The 13,536-nt window shown below is 36.1% G+C and overlaps 7 protein-coding genes across 7 annotated transcripts; 1 reads left to right on the plus strand and 6 right to left on the minus strand.

Moving 5' to 3' along the window:
• Nucleotides 1-14: 14 nt before the first annotated feature.
• On the plus strand, nt 15-704 carry FDP41_012583 (uncharacterized protein; the record flags this gene model as incomplete). Its single annotated transcript, XM_044703118.1, has 1 exon — nt 15-704. One exon carries the CDS (start codon nt 15-17, stop codon nt 702-704), a length of 690 nt encoding a protein of 229 aa, XP_044566036.1.
• Nucleotides 705-1,072: 368 nt separating this feature from the next.
• On the minus strand, nt 1,073-3,685 carry FDP41_012584 (uncharacterized protein; the record flags this gene model as incomplete). The annotated part of the gene is made up of 2 exons (XM_044703119.1): nt 1,073-1,325; nt 1,458-3,685. 2 exons carry the CDS (start codon nt 3,683-3,685, stop codon nt 1,073-1,075), a joined length of 2,481 nt encoding a protein of 826 aa, XP_044566037.1.
• A 437-nt stretch (nt 3,686-4,122) lies between these two features.
• FDP41_012585 (uncharacterized protein) lies at nt 4,123-5,029 on the minus strand (the record flags this gene model as incomplete). The annotated part of the gene is made up of 2 exons (XM_044703120.1): nt 4,123-4,392; nt 4,592-5,029. 2 exons carry the CDS (start codon nt 5,027-5,029, stop codon nt 4,123-4,125), a joined length of 708 nt encoding a protein of 235 aa, XP_044566038.1.
• A 422-nt stretch (nt 5,030-5,451) lies between these two features.
• FDP41_012586 (uncharacterized protein) lies at nt 5,452-7,630 on the minus strand (the record flags this gene model as incomplete). Its single annotated transcript, XM_044703121.1, has 3 exons — nt 5,452-6,667; nt 6,789-7,293; nt 7,510-7,630. 3 exons carry the CDS (start codon nt 7,628-7,630, stop codon nt 5,452-5,454), a joined length of 1,842 nt encoding a protein of 613 aa, XP_044566039.1.
• A 529-nt stretch (nt 7,631-8,159) lies between these two features.
• FDP41_012587 (uncharacterized protein) lies at nt 8,160-9,917 on the minus strand (the record flags this gene model as incomplete). The annotated part of the gene is made up of 1 exon (XM_044703122.1): nt 8,160-9,917. The coding sequence occupies one exon, from the start codon at nt 9,915-9,917 to the stop codon at nt 8,160-8,162; it is 1,758 nt and encodes a 585-aa protein (XP_044566040.1).
• A 474-nt stretch (nt 9,918-10,391) lies between these two features.
• Nucleotides 10,392-11,312, minus strand: FDP41_012588 (uncharacterized protein; the record flags this gene model as incomplete). Its single annotated transcript, XM_044703123.1, has 1 exon — nt 10,392-11,312. The coding sequence occupies one exon, from the start codon at nt 11,310-11,312 to the stop codon at nt 10,392-10,394; it is 921 nt and encodes a 306-aa protein (XP_044566041.1).
• A 137-nt stretch (nt 11,313-11,449) lies between these two features.
• FDP41_012589 (uncharacterized protein) lies at nt 11,450-13,215 on the minus strand (the record flags this gene model as incomplete). The annotated part of the gene is made up of 2 exons (XM_044703124.1): nt 11,450-12,295; nt 12,385-13,215. 2 exons carry the CDS (start codon nt 13,213-13,215, stop codon nt 11,450-11,452), a joined length of 1,677 nt encoding a protein of 558 aa, XP_044566042.1.
• Nucleotides 13,216-13,536: the final 321 nt, after the last annotated feature.

Below are 13,536 nucleotides of genomic sequence, written 5' to 3' on the forward strand. Positions count from 1 at the left end.
TCAGTCTTTAAAAAATGAAGTTCTCTTCTCTGCGACATAATCATCACACTCACTTCAATCAACTCTATCGGAAAGTATTTGTGTTGAATGCGAATCAATCCTCTGCTTCCGCTAGTGTGCCACTCACCACCACAATAACAAGCACTCATAATGGTTCAACGTTGAGTGTTGGTCAACAAAATAGTTCCGTCCATCTGCAGTCGTCGGACGAAACTGCTTCACAAGATTATTATTTTGCTCACAAGAGATTTGAAGCATGGAATCATCCCAAACCAAATATTCAATCCATTGTTTTCGACATGGATGGTACTCTCACAATTCCATGTATTGATTTTAAAAAGATGCGTACGGAAACAGGAATTCAAGCTCCACAAGATTTATTAACGACCATTCATGCTTTGAGTGATGAAAATGAAAAGAAGAGACTTTTCGATATTATTGATCGTATTGAGGAAGAAGCGAATGCTAAACTTGCATTTCAACCACATTTATTTGACTTATTGGACGAGCTCTTAAAATTGAAAATGACCCAACTTATACCAAAAAATCAAACCAATTTGGTGGTCGAAACGGAAACAACAACAACAGCACCACCTCCAGATCAACAACAACAACAAAATACAAATTCTACTGTGGTCGAAACTTCGAAACATTTTGCTGTGGTGACACGCAATTCAGAAAAAAAGCTTAAAGTTCTTTGTTGACAAATTGGGACCAAAATATTCTGATTTTTTCACCATTCTGCTCTCTAGAGAATTTTTACCTTACAAACCAAATCCTGGATGTTTGTTACATATTGCACAAACATTGAATTTAAAATCACCATCAAATATTTTAATGGTTGGGGATTCCTTTCATGATATTTTGTGTGCCAAAAACGCTGGGGCTTTTTCTTGTCTCTACACTTCTGAAATGCACTGGACAGACACTCACACACATTGTGTTGAAGAGTATCAACCTGATTTCATTTGCCATGATTTGCGTCATTTGGTTCATATTTTAAACTACATGTCCAACTTGTAGAAGACAATTAATTGTATCCAAGTAAAAGTGTTCTGCCCATCTTTTGGTGTTACAAACCAGATGGATCAGTGCAGCCACTGAAAGTTTGGTTGGATGGTGGAATGCCCAAATTTAGTTCCATAATCTTATTTCTCAAATCATTGAGGGAGATGGGTTTGTATAAAACATCATCAAAACCTTGAGATAAGAGTTGTTCTTTTGTTTCCCATGTGTTTGCAGTGATGGCAAAAATTGGAATTCGTTTTTCTCCACGATCTTTTTGTTTTTCAAAATTTCGAATCATTTCACATGATTCTCTTCCACTGAATCGTTTCATTCATTGAACAATCAAAGACATTCAGTGATTGTTTTCATAAACATTGATGATGAGAGTAAAATAAAGAGCATGATTAAATTAAAAAGATTTAAATAATGCATGTTGAATTATTACTTACGTCATGACAGGCATGAAACAATCCAACAAAATCAATGAATAATCTTTCTGTTTGAATTTGTTGAAACAATCCAATCCATCATTTGCTGTGTCAATATCTTTGAATCCAATTATTTTCAAAATATTCACCAAGATTTTTCGATTCACTGCATTATCATCTGCAACGAGGACTGGTTTTGCGAGAAAATCGTCGGTGTTTGTTCTGTTCTCAATAGGTTGACCCTTATGTTGCTCCTGTTCCATGTTGCCTCCAACAACAATTTCAAATAAATCAGAAAAATGAACTGGCTTTGAAAGATACACCTTGTGAGAAAATAGTCTTGTTGCTCCTCTTGGTAAGGTAGGGACTATTTGGATATTATTACAATCACTTCGATACTTGAGAATGAGTTGAGAAGTGTTCTGCATGTCCCCTTCCATGCAAAATACCAGAATACGAGAGTCAAGTTGTGGTGGCGTTATAGAGAAACGTAGAGTGTGATCACAATCACTTGAAAAGCTTTGAAAAGAGTCAAATTCTAAAATGGTATTCACCCTCTTGAACAATTCCAAATACTGTATCAAGTTTTTCCTAAAATATTCATCTTCATCAATCACAATAGCTGAAAACTTCCCATTTGGTGGATATGGTTCGCTTAGTATCGTTGGTATGCTATTGACAGGTAGTTTTTCCTTAATTCCTTCTTTGAGAGCAGGGCGGTCGTTCACTCTCTCGAATGGAATTATTACACTGATGGTGGTTCCTTTAGATAATGCACTGGCAATTTGAATTTTTCCATTCATTTTCTCAACCAGTAGTTTTGTTATATTCAAACCCAAACCATTTCTATTTGTATTGATCAAACTACTTCCTCCGTTGTTGACACTTGCATTGTTTGAAACTGTTTTGAAATAAAAATCAAACCGATGAGTGACATCCGTGTTTGAATCAATCGTAGAATAGGGTTGAAATAATTTTCCAAGTTGATCATGAGCAATTCCACATCCAGTGTCAATACATTCAAATTTCACATAACTCTTTTCTTCTTCAATTTCATTGTAAAATTCTCCAAGTTCTTTTTCATTTGCACATGTACAATTCACTCTCACAAATCCTTGAGAAGTATATTTGATGGCATTCGAAATGATATTCATCAATATTTGACTCACTCGAACTGAATCTCCTTTCAAATTCAATGGAACTTTGGATGCATCAAAGAATGAATTCAATGAAAGGTTTTTACCTTGAGCTTCCAATGAAAATACTCCTGTCATTGATTCAAATAATGATAAAATGTTGAATTCTTCATTCTTCAATTTGATGGTTCCCATTTCAAGTGAACTCATTTGCAAAGAGGATGACAAAATGTGCAACAATATGGATGCACTTGATTGAATATCTCCAATCAATTCAGAAATGGCACTGTCCTTTTTGAAACAATGTTCACAACTCTTCATGCAAATTCCATCATGAAATTTGTGTTTCAAAACTTCCACTGTTGCCATGATTCCTTGCAATGAATTTCTCGCTTCATGACTCAAATTGGCAATGAACTTTGTCTTTTCAGTGTTGAGATGTTTTTCCTTTGCAATCTCTATTTGGTTTTCCGTGTACTCATCATTTCTTTTTTTGACATAATACGAAAATAATATTGATCCGACCCAAACTAAGTACTGTAAAACAATCACTTCCATCAACTTGTGGGGAAATATGGCCTCCTCACACGGAGAAAGCGTATGCCGTTCTTTGAGATATGAATAATACATGCCTCCAACGGTAGAGATTACATTTCCCAGCCCATGTACTAGTAACAATCGAATGTCATAATAACAATTATTTGAGGCAATTAATATTCGGAATATCGAAAATACGTGATAGGGCACTAAGGGTCCGTAAAAGAAATACATGAAAAACTGTACACTCATGATAATGGGAATTCGAAACAAATTGATAACTGAAAATTGCGTCAAGTTCGTGGCAAATCGTTGAATCACCACGTTGAGCAGAATTTGTGATGAAATTTCTCCAAAGGTGAGCACAAGGAATGCCTGAATTCCTCTCTCCCAACAAAATAGTATTCCGTAGAGGGTGGGCACTAGTGCTAGGCTAACTCCGATCTTGTTGAGCTCTTTTTCAGGATGTAGCAGTTGTTGGAAAATTCGATCTTGTTCATCTTCCTTGTAGGTCTTGGAGGTAGATGAATAAGGCGAAGTGAAGTTGTTGTTGTTGTTGTTTTCTGAGGATGCCATGGCAGTCTGATGAACTCGATACAAAGATATTCATAGCACTTGACTTTGAGAGAATCGATGATTTTTGTTCGAACAAACTCGCTGCCTATATTTTTTATGATGTTGATACGGGGCAGGTCAAAGTGTCTGTTTGTCGACAGTTGGAGAGATGTATACCCGAGAGAGTCCGCAAGTTCCAGGAAGGGGCTTCAATTCGAGAGCACAACGTTCGCCACCGATCGAAACTGTTGTGGGGAATGCATGAGTCAGTTGTATAAACTATTTTCGACCATATCGATAATGGTTTATTGATCAACTTTAGCAAAATTAATTTCTCTCTTAGTTGGACACATCATGTTAGCAACAATAACATACGAATTTGCTCAAGGGAATCCAAATCTCATTGCTGTTGTCAACACACAAGCCAACAATAAATAGGAGTCTCTTCATACTAAGGCTTACATGAAATCATCATCGTCATATCGTGTACGTCCACCAGTGCCGTCACCCAAGTCTGCAAATGGATCGGCATTTGAACTAATGTCTCTTTCCAGGTTGATGTTTGTCTTCTTCTTTTTCTTTCCTCCTTTTCTTTCCTTTTCTTCCTCCAGTCTCTTGTTAGAAACGTTTGTAACATGTTTTGCCAAGTCTCTGAGCTGAGCACTATCCAAATTGACAGTTGCCTCTTCGATAATTAATCTCATCAAATCCATATAATATTTGCTTTCCTATTATTAATGATTGCACAAAATTTTCAATTAATTGGCAATTTCAAGTTATCGACCATATTAAATAGAAATGTATCAAAAATTCAATTTAGAACAATTATAAGGTGGAACCAATAACAATATTGAAATGGCAATAATCAACATGATTATTGGATAATGATGATTCAAAAATTGAGCAGGTGCTAATCCGATTACTTACATCAAATTCACACAACTTTTCAGCAACCAATCTACCAAATTCTTGGAATTCCTTTTCAGTTTTTGGTTGCAACAAATCAATCTTTGGTTTTACAAATTCTCCTCCGCCGACTAAAGCTTCGGCTTCATCATAGGAAGATTTCTTTTCTTGATAGTCTAGATACATTCCTTCTGCCTTCTTATTCTCGGCTCCCGAACCGGATGTTGGTGCTGTTGGCGATGCCACTGGACGTTCATTCTTTTTCTTTTCTTTCTGTTGTTGTTTCTTTAGTTTTTCTTGTTTTTCTAGTTCGGCTTGTTGCTCTTGCTTTTTCTTCAACTCTTCTTGTTGTTTTTTTTCAACAGCATCAAGATCGAATTCTTCCCAGTCTTCTTCTCCTTCATTTGTATTAGCGAAGGGCTTGCTATCGATTTCGGCTTGTTCCCAGTCTTCAGTCATGTCAGCGAAGAATGCTTGCAAATTTTTTTTTCAAAATTCAAAATATATTAGGATTTAATTAATGACACTGTTAAATTGAACATATCATCGAAACAAGACACCATCCAAACTCGACCAATCAAAAAAGAAAGTAATTTTCGGACTCGATGATGAAGAACTGTACAATGATCATTAAACCTAAAAAGTTTTGCACTAGAATTCATGAATATCCCCCATAGCTCAGTCGGTAGAGCGTCAGACTGTTAATCTGCAGGTCAGTGGTTCGAGCCCACTTGGGGGAGTGATGATTTTATTTTGTCTGGCTGAATGTCAGAGTGAGATCAAAAGAGAGAATTTATTATTATTTGACATGGTATTTTATAAGAATTCTTCGATTCTAATTGGACCAACATTTCACACTTCTCATACCTTCGAGCACATCTTCAATGATGACGAGAATGTGATATTATTTTTAGATCCTCTTCCACTTGTTTCAAAGCCAACTTGGCTCGTGTATGTAAAACTTCTTCAAATGGATATCCACTGTACTTGTTACACTTGACAAGATTATCCTTCACATCGTGTAGCATGTCAATCAGTTGTTTCTTTTTGCTTTCACTCAATAAAGAAGCAGAAGCAGCAACATCTTCGTGTGGTGGATGACTCATTTCCCTCTTGTACTCATTCAAATACTTGTTTTCTGCCAATTCATAGTATGAGAATGCAATCCATTGTTTTTCAAATTTGATTTTGTGTTCATAGGAGAGAGCTGTGTGAAATTCTTGTAAACTCTTTTCATGATCTCCCAACACATTGTAGACTTGAGCACGAATGACTGCCATTCCAGCATAAACATCTCCATGAACTTTGGATTTTTCATCCATCACAACACCTTCTGTGTACTTTTTAAATAATTCAAATAAGGGTTCAATTTGTGAAGGTTTCAAATTCGCTAAATCTCTTCTCAAATATAACAATTGGAAGAAGGAGGAGACCATGACGAGTTGTTTCTCATCGTCACTCTTCACATACTTTAAGAGTTCAATATTTTCAGACAAGAGTTTGCTACTTTTAGAGACATGATCTGATAATTTGGAAATTAATTCATTCGCTCTCTTTAAATCTCCTTTAAAAATTCGACACACGACCAAGAAGAGTGCACAATTCGCTTTGCTGTCAAACATGTGTTCTTGTTTTTCCACAATATCTGACAACATTTGTTCAGCCTCTTCAAATTTCAAACTCAACATTAATCCAATGCCCAACTCGGTCAAATAATTGTATGGAGTGTAACAAGTTCCTTGTTGAATTCCATTGACACATTGTCGAATATTATTCAAACATCCTTCCAAATTTCCAGCCTTTAAATCATAATGTGAAATGACAAACTTGAAATAAACACTATTGGGATAAGCCCGTGTCACCATGTCGAGAATGGGCTTCACTTTGGTGAGATTTTGTTGACGTCCATTGAATGCTCTTGGAACAAACAAGTAATTAATGCACAACATGAATGAGGCGTGGCCACAATGGAGACCTCCATATTGAGAACATTGTGTCATGAGATCGAGTCCGAGTTCACGATCTGCATCGAATCCGAGAACGCTTAAAATTTTGGCAAGGGTGGGTGGAAGAACGCTAAGGATAAAGTTGAACATGCTGCGAGAGTGGTGAGAAAGTGATGCAAGTAAGGGAGTTAAATGGTGAAATGTCACATCAATGTCAAACATTGAAAGAAGAAGAAATCAATTTGAAGTCAATGGTCACATTCTTCACTTACCCCATTCCAAAATAAGAACCAAATAAAACGTCACTATGAACAAACTTGTTGGATTGTTTGGATTCATTCTTCAAACTTTCTGCTTGATGATAAACTTCCTTATATTTCAAATAAGATTTTCTTAAATTGTAAAAACCTTTCAAATAAGATCCACCCATAAATTGCAAGAGTCCTCTCAACAAGTGATTCTCAGCGTCACACAACTTTAAATCCAATTCATAATTAAAATATTGTTGATCAGGTGTCATTTTCTCCAATTCCATATAATTTGCATGTTCAGTATTGGTAATAATATCAAAATCCTCTTCAGTGGCCACTGCATTTACATCTCTCTTTTGATTTGTTTGACTGACACATTCCTTATTCAATTCCTTCACTTGTTCAATGAGTTTCAAAATATCTTCCTTGTAATAACAATTTTTAAGAGATTGTTCTGCTTGTTCGAGATCAGCAAAAGCTTTGTCACGAGCTGAACTTTCACCTGAAATTCCAGCCAAGAAACTATCTGTGAATAATGTATTTCATTGAATTTGTAAAGAACGGAAAGTTGAGTGTTTGAAATACATGGTTGGTGAAATAATGGGTGAAGGAATGAATGAATGGTTGGAGAGGTTGGTGTGTGAAATTCAATCATTTCATTTGAATGATTCACTCGGAGAAGTGTGTGCGTGTTAGAAAAAATGTCTTTCGAAAGACAATCATAATGACAAAGAATACCTACTAATACAGGAATAATTGAGAGCAATCCGAGGAATGTGTTGATGCGGAACACAAAATTCTTTGGCCTTCTCAAAATTGGTATTCCATAAATAATAATTGGACTTTTTCACACATTGATACATGTTATAATTGTAGTAACAGAAGAAAAAGGATTAAATAACAATAGAGAGTTGAGTGCTTTGGAACGTCAAGAAATGATACAAAGAATTAGGCCTTTCTTTGAGTAATTGTTTTTTGTTGTTGTTGAAGTAATCTTCTATCGACGTGGTGTTGGGGAAAACATGGAAATTGATCAATGAATATATACTGAAATTTGAATGGATCTCTCTTGACAGTTTGTGTCTCTCTGGATGAGATCAATTCTTTTTGGATGAGATCAAGAGAGTGTAATGGAAGAACTCCAGTTCGGAATCCATCTCAAGAGACATGTTGCAACGAAATTCTTCTTTGTATAAAGTTTTTTATGTTCATTGGATGTCAAACAGAGTTCCATGATAATCATGTATTATTCTATTATTTAGATCCATTCACAAGATTCAAGTTTTTAAGGTTTTAAGAATGCAGAGCGCTTTATTTTTCCAAAAAAGGATGTGAAATATTGGTGTTGTCCTTCACAAAGTAGCACTTCAACAACAACAACCAGCACATACACTATGGATACGAAGAAAAAGAACCAAATTTCATGAAATACAATGTGGCCACCACTCCACACACCATCGCCAAACTCTCTTTCCAAAACAAGTATCCAAACAACCACACTGGATTCAACAACTCTTTTCGAAAACCTTGTTCCATCAAAACCACTCTCAAAAAGTATTCAGAAGCCCATGAATATTGACTTGCTGCTAAAAACAATCGATCCAACAACCAACACATGATGGGACTGATGAGACGTTGTAATTGAAGATCTTTAGTGAATTTGGCAAAGTCATAACTGAGATCTGTGGTGGAGCAGAGAAGCCATGGAATGAAATAGGATTTTGAAAGGGCCTCTTGAACACTCGAACAAAATCGAGCATTAAAAAGATTTCCTTTTTGGGAAATTTTCAATTGTTTCTGAATAAGGTCATTTAAGAGTAAGACCGATTCAGCAGCCATTGTGACACCCTGTCCATAAATAGGATTCAAACTTGCCACAGAGTCACCCAAAGCTAAAAATCCTTCTAATTGATTTCTCAATTTTTCATAATGCACAAATTCACTTCCACTTTTTTCAAAGATGGGAATGACCTTCACAGCTCGATCTTTGAATTTTGACATGACTTGTCGAACATCTTTTTCAAGCAATGGATTTTCGATGGAACCTTGTTGAGCAAATTCAAACACTCGTTCCTTTGCATTTTCTTCATCGATTGGGTCTATCTTTTGATTAAAGGTTGCTATGAGCACTAAATATTGATCATTGGAATAAGGCATGGCAAGAAAACCTCTTCTTCTAGGATACGATAACATGTGATACACAATGGTGTAAAAATCTCCAATTTTTCGATTCTGATTGACAACTTTTTCACAAACAGTGTTGAGAGCAATTTTTCCATCCTTGTCAAGAGTGCCTTCTTTTGGTTCAAAGAGAATGGTTTGATAACGAATTTTACAATCAATACTTGAAGGAGTAAGAACAGAGGTTTTTAAGGACCCTTTCACTTGCAATTCCTTTTCAATGTGTTTCAACAAATGATGAGAACCAGCGCCAGCACAATTGACAAATAAATCACAAGGAAATGTGAGAGAGGAAGCTTGGTCATCAATTTTTGTGGCTGTCACTGCAGTGATTTTCAAAGAGTGATCTGCGTCTTTTCTTTCATAATGAATACCTTGTGAATGGACGGAATAACCTTCATAGATTTTTACATTTCCTAATTCGGAACGAACGCGACGACGCAACACAGTTTCTACTTGACCTCTTGTGGCAAAAACCAATGGATTCTTTCTCATGGCAGATGTGTCTGAAATGTTCATTCCCTTAAAGTCATATTTCAATTCCTTGCTTGGAAAGACCCATTGATTCAATTTGTTCTTTTTAATTAAATCTTCAAGTTCTTTCAAGAAGCCTGGCAATAATTGATCCCAAATCAATAACGATCGATAAGCAATCACATGCGCTTGTTGTCCCTGTCTCGAGTCTGTAATGGATTCATTCTCTACCATGTGGCCTCGATCGATAATAATGACCTTTCTAAAGTATGAACTCAACACCATGGCAGTGGAGAGTCCTGCAAAACTTCCACCAACAATCACAGCCGTATCAAGGAGAGCATTTGGATTCTCGGAATTCGGAGGAATGGATGGAATTCTTTTCACTTGCTTCAAATCGATTTGACAATCCAAATAAGGTAAATAAATGTGGTGATAAAGCCAATGGAGAGTAACACCGCATGTGACAGCAACAATGAATAGTATTAATAACATAGGAGTCACAACAGGAGTGAGAAGGATTGAGAGAAGGATGACAACTCTGTGTGAGAGAGTAGTAGTGGCAATTTTTTTGTGGAGTTCTCAATTTCGTCCTCTCGAGAGGTGTTTCCTTTCAGATCAAATAAATCGAGATTTAGGGTGACACAAGGAATCTCATGTTTACTTGATTTGATGTAAAATACAATCTCCATTGGAAAGGTTCCAAAAATCATTTGATAAAATTGGAAAGTAAATTGCATTTAAAAAATCATTCCTGAAGGAAATTGGTGTTTTAGAAAATGTTGAAAGTGATTCCGTATTATCAAGTATTCATATGAATTTGCCAAAGACCTCTCAAAAATCCACAAATTCATAACGTCCACCAAGTACTACTAGATGATAATTTCAAGAATTTGTTGTCGTCAATCTTGTCATTAATCTTCTTCAAATGTTTAGTGTTTCGACGTCTTGTCACTTCACAACACATGTTCACAAAAGTGAAATTCTTTCAGCCACATGAAACGGATCTTCGACATTTTCTCTCCACAAGAACACAATTTCCGTCGCCTCAAACGATCCTCCCATCCAAGCTTGTTTCAATTTTTCAAATTCATTCTCGTTGTCATCAGAATTCTGAGAAGTCGCTTTTCGTGCATGCTTTGATTTCACATTGGCTAAATTTGAATTTGATAATTGTCCCAAAGTTAAATGAGGATGAAATTCTTCATGATTGCCTTCTTCTTCTTCTTTTGATGAAGAAGAAGAAGAGGACAATGAACGACCAGTGGATGCATGCTCTTGAAGAGAACTACCAGTTGACGAACATTGTGGAAATATTTCCTTCAACACTCGATAGATTTTTTGAAATTGTTCTAATTGAGCTTGTTCACACGGACTTGTCATGACAAATTTTGAAAATTCTCGACAATAGACATGATGAGGTGGAAAATCGACTCTAAATTTTTCAATCGAATGCTCTTGAATGGCTTGTTCAATACATTGTTTTGCTCGAAAGAAATTCTTTTTATGAATAAAGGGATACAAGAGATTGAGATGAGGTTCCCATCGAGAGAAACTCTTGTCCCATTCCTGTCGAAGATGTTGAATGTGATCAAACAAGAGAGAACAAGATGTATTCGTTGAGTCATTATCATTGGTTGACGATGATGATGAAGGAATGAGAATGCAACAAGCACTTTGTTTGGTCATGGAACAGGTCTGAAGAAAAGGATCGGAAAGGAGAGAGGTGTTTTTTAATGACGATGAGGAGTTTGGTGTTGAAGAAGAAGATGAGGATTTCGATGAGGGTGTTGGTGTTGAATGGTTTCTGGAAGAATGATGATTCAACGTTGATTTTGAGGATGTTTGTTGTTGTTTCAAAGAGGAAGATGATTTGTTTTTCAATGACATTTTTTTGTGTGAAATCGAAAGAATGAGGAGATTCAAAGTGGAATATGAACATGTAAACGTTTGTTTCGGAATGGGATTTTGGATATTTTATATATTTAACACTTTACAACAACAACTGGAACTTGACCTTAAAAAAATTATTCCTCAAATTTGTAGGAATATTCTTGTTCCAATTCCTCAAAAGATCGAGTTTCAGATAATGCTTCTCGCAACTCATCTTCATACATGCTCATGCTGTCATTATTCGAAAGAATGGCTTCATAAATGATATTGGATGAAAGAGGAGGATAATCCTTTCCATTTTCATCTTTTAGGTCAGGGGAGAACCATCCTTTGGAGATTAATAATCGTAAAATGATAGTAAAGTTTTCTAATTCTGAGCCATCCATACATGGAGAGTAAGATCGAAGTGATTTTAACAAACTAGATGTTAACAAGTCAAAATTGGTATGAATTTCTTCTGTACAAGGAGCATCTGAGTAGGAGTGGCAAACACTTGCTCCATATTTAAGGAGTAATCGAGATTTGGAGCAATTGTTATCGACAATGGCTCGTCGAAGGCATGAATTTAGCTCTTTCTTGTCAATATTCAAAGAATTGTTTTCCAATAACTCGAGAGTTTCTTTTATACTACCAAAAACAGCCACATTAAATAAGTCTCCTTGTGAATATTCTTTCTTTTTGGCTTTTCCTGTCTCGGATAAATCTGGAGATGCAGATTGTGAGAGAACTTGAAGTAATTGCGATTTTCTCTTTGATTCATTTGTAAGTTCTGAAATTGTTGAATTATCAATAGATAAATCCTCCTCTAAAAGATTAAAAGGTTGTGACAAGATTTGATTGACTTGAGAAGGTTCAATATCTGTCAACATTTCACTTGCATCAAAGTTTTTCATAAATTCTAAAAATTCTTGATAATTAATATTACCATCACCATCGAGATCTGTTTTTTGAATAATATCGTCAATAGAAGACATCATTTTCTATACATGTGTTGTTTCCAAAATTTGAAATATCATGACAACACCAATGATAGATCAATATCAAAACGAAAAGAAAATGCAAAACTTACCTCCTTAATTTTTCTCCACTTGATTCGAATTTCATCTTGCTGTGAATTTCCAGTCAGCATTTGCTCCAAATGATGTTGTGGAGTCAAACCTGTCATTGGGACAACTGCCACCGAGCGTCTCTTCATGGAATTGACATCTGAACTCATTTGCATTCTTATCGCTGAATTTTGACTCTTTAAAGAAGGTGGTTGTTGTGTTTCTTGAACAGGAATTGAGGACTTTGAGAGGTCGACAGACATTCGACTGGTGCTTGCGGATGACTTTTTCTTTCGTGACAAAAATCCAAATCGAGATTTCTTCTTCTCTTCAGAGAGAGGAGAAACAGGTGTAGGAGAGTTGACAATTTCGGGAAAGTCTAGACTTACACTCTCGCTTGTAAAAAATCCGCCATGATCCGTTCTTGGGATCTCACTGGCACTTGAATTATGTAACTTTTTTGGGTCTGCATGAGACGCTTGTTTCGGAGAGGAAGGTGCTGAGAATGATTCTGTGTTGACAGTACCTGATAAGCGTTTGGTTGTATCAGAGGAAGAATTGGAATTGCATCCGAAAGTCATCAATTCACTTCGTAAACAAACATCGTGCAAGGTATGAATAAGCTCGGTCAAAAAGGTTCTCATTTCGTTCTTGTCAAGAACGTGATTATTATCGCAATCATAGAATCGCCACAAATAATAGATCATTTCATCACCGAGAGCGAAGCAATTGATGAGAGTGGCTTTGGTTGAACAGCTGTTGGAGTGATGTGATGAGTCATTGTTGGTGGTGGTGGTTGTATTGGGATGATGCGAGAGTTCAACTTCAGAGGATTTGTGTGGTTGATTGCCCATGACGAGAGTGTATTAAAGAATGACGGTTGGGTGTCAATTTGAATGCTGCCTATAATATTATCGCTGTGCTTCAGAGCTCTGAGTGTAAAAGGAGAGATATTGTGGGATGCTTTGAAAAAGAGTGTCGCTGGAGTTTTGAAAGATTGCTTTTTTTTTAAAGTGCAAACCGGAAACGATGTTTGACACAACAGTTTGGGAATTTTTGTCACTTGCTTCGATGACAGTGATTGGTTTGTGTTTTGGAGTCATTAAGGAAACGAGTCATGACCATTTTGATCAAGTCAGAAAGAGCACCCAATTAAGATAATAAAGAATTGCTTA

This window comes from Naegleria fowleri, assembly GCF_008403515.1.
Source record: "Naegleria fowleri strain ATCC 30894 chromosome Unknown tig15, whole genome shotgun sequence".
Classification (NCBI taxonomy): domain Eukaryota; phylum Heterolobosea; class Eutetramitea; order Acrasida; family Naegleriidae; genus Naegleria; species Naegleria fowleri.